Source organism: Marmota marmota, unplaced genomic scaffold (assembly GCF_001458135.2).
Source record: "Marmota marmota marmota unplaced genomic scaffold, marMar, whole genome shotgun sequence".
Classification (NCBI taxonomy): domain Eukaryota; kingdom Metazoa; phylum Chordata; class Mammalia; order Rodentia; family Sciuridae; genus Marmota; species Marmota marmota.
Window position 1 is genome coordinate 21,067,777 of NW_026000249.1, and position 7,182 is coordinate 21,074,958.

At 35.8% G+C, this 7,182-nt stretch overlaps 1 protein-coding gene across 1 annotated transcript in view; it reads right to left on the reverse strand.

The window, feature by feature from the left end:
• Dmd (dystrophin) overlaps positions 1-7,182 on the reverse strand; it is a 1,737,386-nt gene that overhangs the window by 1,445,392 nt on the left and 284,812 nt on the right. Inside the window, exon 14 of the mRNA XM_048796385.1 lies at positions 636-759. Coding sequence (XP_048652342.1) covers positions 636-759 — 124 coding nt within the window. The remainder of the gene's footprint in view (positions 1-635; positions 760-7,182) is intronic.

Here is a 7,182-nt window from a genome sequence, read left to right on the forward strand (position 1 = left end):
AGTGGGGGGAGAGAAAGGGAGAGAGAAGGGAAACTATGGAAATGGAAGGAGACCCTCATTGTTACACAAAATTACATATAAGAGTTTGTGAGGGGAAAGGGGAAAAAAAAACAAGGGAGAGAATTAAACAACAGCAGGTGGGGTAGAGAGGGAAGATGAGAGGGAAGGGGAGGGGAGATAGTAGGGGATAGGAAAAGTAGCAGAATACAACAGTCATTAATATGGTATTATGTAAAAATGTGGATGTGTAACCGATGTGATTCTGCAACTTGTATTTGGGGTAAAAAATGGGAGTTCATAACCCACTTGAATCAAATGTATGGAAGATGATATGTCATAAGCTTTGTAATGTTTTGAACAACCAATAAAAAAAAATATGATGGGAAATCAACAGAAGTTCATCTTCTAATATATGAAAAACACTTCTTGTCACAGCAGAATCTGGAAAAGATTATCCTAGGCTAAAATTTGATTTTGCTTGACATCTAAAATAAATTTTAAACATATATTAAATAGCATTGTATCAGATTTTTTTAATCGTACCACCTCTAATAAAAATCAGAGAATTAAAAAGGCAGAGAGTTTACAAGTAGCACAAAATAGAAAAAAATGTTAAAACTTAATGCAGAACCTACATTAACTTTTTCTTTAAGGTCTGAGAAGTTGCCTTCCTTCCGATAGATTGCAAATTCAGGACTCTGCAATACAGCTTCTGAGCGAGTAATCCAACTGTGAAGTTCAGTAATATCGACATCCAACCTAAGACAGCAAAGAATAAAGGTCATTATCTCTTTCTTCTATATGGAAAGAAAAGCAATTTATTCACATTTATCATTTTCCTCCCAATCTGAGACTCCCTCCTGATGTCTTTATTACTGTTAATAGCCCCACTCTTTCCCTAGTTAGGCAGGCTCAAATTTGAAGTTGGCTTTGATGTACAGTCTTATGATCATGGAGGCCATTTTATTCCCCTCAATGCAGCAATCACCTCTACAGTATCTCCTATAAGCTATTACCCAGGCTCTGCTTGAATGTTTGTACTATTTGCAAAATTACTACTTCCCAAGATGAGTTTCTTTCTTTTTGAGAAGTATTTATAAGAAACTGAAATTCCTGTTGGTGGTAGCCATTGAACCATATTTTTGATATCCTTGCCCTGATACTCTCTAAACATATTGTCTCTGGGTTTGATCATGTGACTTGTTATGGAAAATAGGATATTAGTAAGACAATCCCAGTAAGGGCTTGATAAACACTTGCATATTGTAGTTTGTCCTCTTAAAATACACACTTATTGAAGGCAAGTGTAATTCATATAAGAAGTCCAATGACTCTGAGGTGACCATGCTTTAAGGAAGTTTAATGAATTCATGTGGACAGGATACATGGAAGAACATAAAGAAACAATCGTATGAATAAGGCCTCTCTGACCTACTGACCCATTGAATAGCAGCTGAATATTGCATAATGGATGTTCTAGGAGACACTACATTATAGCTAAATCAGTGCCCAAAGGACACTTCCCACATTGTAGAGATATGAGAAATGATAAACAACTACTGTGTTAGGCTACTAAGTTATGGTGTAGGGTATTTTGCTGCAAGAAATATCTGATCAATTACCATGTTATTTGGAACTTTTTTTAAAATTCAGATCTAGAATAGATAAGGTATGGAAGAATCTCAAGTGTCCATTAATGGATCAAAGGATAAAGAAAATGTAATAAACATATACACACACATGCACAAAATGAAATACTATTCAGCTTTATAAAAGGAGTTTCTATCATCTGTGACAATATGGATGAAACTGGATGGCATTATACTAAGTGAAATAAGCCAGATCCAAAAAGATTAATAATACATGATCTCACTAATTATGAGATCTCCAAAATACTCAAACTCATAGAAGCAGAGAGTACAATGCTGGTTACCAGAGGTTGGAAGAAGGATGGCATAGTAAGGAAGATGTTAATCAAAGTATGAAAATATACAGTTAGAAGGAATAAGCCCAGGAGATCTATTGCACAAAATGGCAATGTAGTTTTTAACAATATTCTCCATCTGAAAATCATTAAGTTAATAGATTTGAAACATGCTCACTAGAAAAAAAATGATAAAATATGATATAGTGGGTACATTAGCATGGTTTAGCCATCCATAACACATACATATATTAAAACATGTTTTATATCATTAATATATATATATTATTTTAATCTAAAAATTAAAATTAGGTTTTACAAAAGAAAATTTAAGACTTCAAAAAAGCATAGATTTTAGGGAGTCATAGATGAGTTGCAGGGGTGACGAATGAATGAATGAATGAATCACTGGAAATTCGGAAGGTGTATGTGTTTTTCTTCAGAAAGAGCTCCTAGATTTTATCAAAATCAATCAAGGATCCATGACAAGGGAATTTAGAGATCATCTAATCCAACAACTTATTGAGCATAGCAAACCAAACAAACCATATAGACATTCTTAGGGAAAAAAAGAACAATTTTTAGAGGACCTTTTTAGAGCACAAGGAAAATATAAAATTTAAGACACAAAGTAAGGCATTTTAATCACCATGCTATTACTTCTTTATTCCTGTCTTCAAATATTTGAAATAAACTATTTAAATGCACCAAAAGACATCTGAAGGTTACCCTGCCTATTCCTAATTATTTCAGTGCATTTTCCATGGTTTGTCCATATCTTAGGTTCCCTACAATTTGGCACCTAAAGAAAACACATGAGCAGTGTACAGTATAATCAAGGAAAAAGAGACAACTATCTTCTTACAATACTTTTATGATAGTCTATTATTTTAATCAATGTTTTCATGTCAATATTAGATTTTCAACACACCTTGAGGTGAATTTGACCTACAACTTTTTGGAATTTTTCATAAAACATTATTAAGCTAGTTCCATCACACACAATTATATTAGCTATCACAAACATATGGACTGACATTTTTATATTTGAGAGTCATATTTCTTTTTTTTTATTGTAGTTGTAGATGGATAGCATGTCTTTATTTATTTTTATGTGGTGCTGAGGATAGAACCCAGTGTCTCTCAGATGCTGAGCAAGTGCTTTGCCACAGAGCTATAGCCTCAGGCCCATGAACTGATTTTTTAAACCAGTATTTCAAGGTTTTAACTAGTATGAATCTTTTAGAATGTTTTACTTACTTTCAGGCTATTGTTTTAAAATTAAACTCATATGGAACTTTATAAAACAGAAACCCTTACAAATATACACATCTTATATTCTTACAAAAAGCTATAGTTATACATTACCAATAACCCTGCCAATATAAGGAAAGGGAGACTCAAGAGAATTTAAGTTAATTGACCTTGGACTTTTGGCATCATGGGATAAGAACTTAGATCATCTAGCTCACCTCTATGTCCTCCAACAAAAAGAGAGCCTACTTCCTAGTAATAAATATTTACTGATTTGTTATTTACCAAAGATTCCCAACTAGATATTGAGAGAATAGGGATCTGAATTCCTCTAAACCTCATGTAATTGAATGTCAACACTTTTTCATTTGTGCATGAATTGTTAATATTTATTGACTTTAGATTTTGTTGTTGTTTTTCTTTGGCCCAACATAAAAATCCTTGTGTCTCTTTGCCTGTAGATTTTACTGAACACTTAATGGGACAGACCAAGAATACTTGACAAGTATTAACCAGTGAGAGCTTTGAGTTGATGCTTACGTATCCCAAACCCCTTATTACTCAATTGGACCATCTTGAAGTATACTGTATTCTGTCTCTCAGAGGTTCCTGGCAAGAATGAGCCCCATTTACCACCAGCAATTCTCTGATTCCTACTCAGGTATAATATTTTTTTGTCTATATTCTTTTCTTTATCTCACTTCCCTCATTTGCTTCCTGGGATCACTGTCCAAATAAACTACTTGCACTTAGTTACTTGTCTCCAGATCTATTCTTAGGGAACCTCAAACTAAGGGACTGATCAACAGCCTTAAAAGAATCCAGCATTCTACCATACATTTTTTTTTATTTGAACTGGGACTCACCACAGGAACTATTTAAAACTTTCTCCCAGAGCTCTCAAGTCTCTGACCCACCCTGTTCCTTCAGGTGTCAAAGTAAATGACCTTGTTTTCTCTCTTACAGAGAAAAATACAAATATAAGAATTTCTTCTTTGATATAAGGAGAGCAACTAAGAACAGAGCAGGGAGGAAGAGCATGAGAAAAAGATTAACATTAAACAGGGACGAGAGGTGGGAGGGAAAGGGAGAGAGAAGGAAAATTGCATGGAAATGGAAGGAGACCCTCATTGTTATACAAAATTACATATAAGAGGATGTGAGGGGAAAAAACAAGGCAGAGAAATGAATTACAGTAGATGGGATAGAGAGAGAAGATGGGAGGGGAGGGGGGATAGTAGAGGATAGGAAAGGCAGTAGAATACAACAGTCACTAGTATGGCAATATGTAAAAACGTGGATGTGTAACCGATGTGATTCTGCAATCTGTATACGGGGTAAAAATGGGAGTTCATAACCCACTTGAGTCAAATGTATGAAATATGTCAAGAGCTTTGTAATGTTTTGAACAACCAATAAAAAAAATCCAGATGAAAAAAAAATTAAAAAATAAAACTGGCACTATGCAAAGTGAAAAAAAAAAAAAACAGTGACAGCTATTAGCCTATCTGGAAAATTATAAATTTTTTATTAATTGAACTGTAGTCATGAAATAAAGTACAAAATCATTCAGAAAAAAAAATAATTTCTTCTACTTGCTATATCTAAAAATTCCATCTTACCTGCATGTGAAGCCATTCTTTTCATTTCCTTCTCTTACATTTGAGTGAATTTCCTTTCTTTTACCATAAATAAATCCCACTACTTTGCATTTTGAATGTTGTTCTATTATTTCTCAAGCATCAAAGACCATCAATTTTCTATTATCTACTATAAATTCAATCCCATCCATATCACAAATGCATTGTTATATGGAAATTCAACATAGTTTATTGACTTCTATTTTTATCAAGCTTCTCTTGACCTTCACATTTCCTGTTTCTCTTTGCTTGTGTTTTATAAAGGTAAATATTTTACAACCTTTATATAGTTTACTGAATAGGTTTCCTATTTCCTAGTCACTCTTTAACCCAGTCACTAATGCTTCTCAACAAAAATACTGTTTGATAAAAGTGATCATGTCACTAAAGCCAATGCAGAGTTTTACTTTCTTGCTGCCTAATAACATTTAACACTATTGACAATACTGATTTTAGAAATTCTCCTTCATTTGCCTCCATGATACCCCTCTAATCTAATTTGCCTTCTATTTCTATAATCGCTGATTATTATTTTTTCTTTGCTGCTGGTCCTCCTCCATCTTGTTAGAATGTAGTGGAGTTCAAGACCTAGTACATTAACAATCATCTTCTACCTAACCATATAATTCTCTCTCACCAGCAATCTTATTAATGCTCATAACTTGTACTATAATCTATTTATCAATGACTGATAATGTCTATTTCAAAATAAGGCGTTTCTGTTGAGCCCCACAGCTTATAACCAATTACCTTATGGATGTATCCATTTATAAATTGCAAAATCCTCTTTAATATTAGATGTCAAGGATTGCTTTAGCTATTCTGCGTTTCTTATTTTTCAAGATGAATTTCATTACTGTTTTTTTCTATTATATAAAGAATGCCTTTGGGATTTTGATTGGAATTGCATTAAGTCTGTATAGTGCTTTTGGTAGTATGGTCATTTTGATAATATTAATTCTGCCTGTCCAAGAGCAAGGTAGATCTTTCCATCTTTTATCAGACCTTAAACTATACTGCAAAGTGATAGTAACAAAAATAGCATGTTATTGGCACCAAAATTGTAGATCAATGGTACAGAATAGAGGACACATAGACTAACCCATAAAAATATGATAATCTTATATTAGACAAAGGGACCAAAAACATGCATTGGAAAAAACATAGCCTCTTCAACAAATGGTCCTGGGAAAACTGGAAATCCATTTACAATAAAATGAAATTAAACCCCTATCTCTCACCATGCACAAAACTCAACTCAAAGTGGATCAATGACCTACAAGTAAACCAAAAACCCTGTGTCTAATAGAAGAAAAAGCAGGCTCTAATCTCCATCATGTGAGATTATGACCCAACTTCCTTAATAAGATTCTTATAGCACAAGAATTAAAATCAATAATCAGGAAGATAGATCCAAGATGGCTGAGTAGAGGAGATTCCATTTCTGGCTGCTCTGTGCATGATTCCAAGAGAGTGACTGAATGACATCTCCACAGGGGCTTGCCTTGACGAATTGCAGCTTCTCAGAGCATGTGACAGGACCCCAAACAGCAGATTTTCGCAAAATCCACTGGAGAGGCAAGCACAGTGCAAAACACACAGAAAGCAGAATCACTCTTTGCCAGTGGAAATCCGGGTGCCAGGAGCCCTCTGTAGACTGAGATTGAGCGCTCCTGCAGCTCTTTGGCAGCTAAGCAGAAATGCCTGGTCAGCACTTCTACAAAGATGCAGTACACCAGGCTAAGATCCACATCAGCGCAGAACACTGGACCGAGTTCTGGACACAGCACAGGGACAGTCCAGCTCCCTCCACCTCACTAGACACCCCTGCGCAGGAAACAGTCGGTATCCATCTTGGAAAATGTATCTCTTCAACTTTTTGTGGGTGTGGCTAACAGCGTGAATAGGCAACTGAACAGGTATACGGTTCCCAACCCCCCCTCTCCCCAGCTGTGATAACTCAAAACCTTCTCGCCAGCTTTTGGTAGGCATGGCTATCAAAGGGGAATACAACTGAACAGGTTGCTGGTTTCCAACTCCTCCTCTCCCCAGCTGTGATAACGCAGTGACTATCCAACACCAAACAGCACTCAATCAGGAATGCAGAGCAACAAGGGTGCTGCCCACCTGGGTGAACCAAGGGCTGTGAGCAAGAGATCCCGCAATTGAGACCTGATGAGCAAGAGAGGGGAGGGGGCTAAAAACCGGGAGCAACCCAGAGAGACCAAGATCAGGGAGGCTCCAGGCAGGAGAGGGAGAGCCTTCTCACACTGGTTACTTCCACCACCCTGAGGGCAGAGACACAAGCTGGAATAGACAACTCCACCTACTGGAAGAGAAGAAAACAGAATTCTAAGAGTTTGT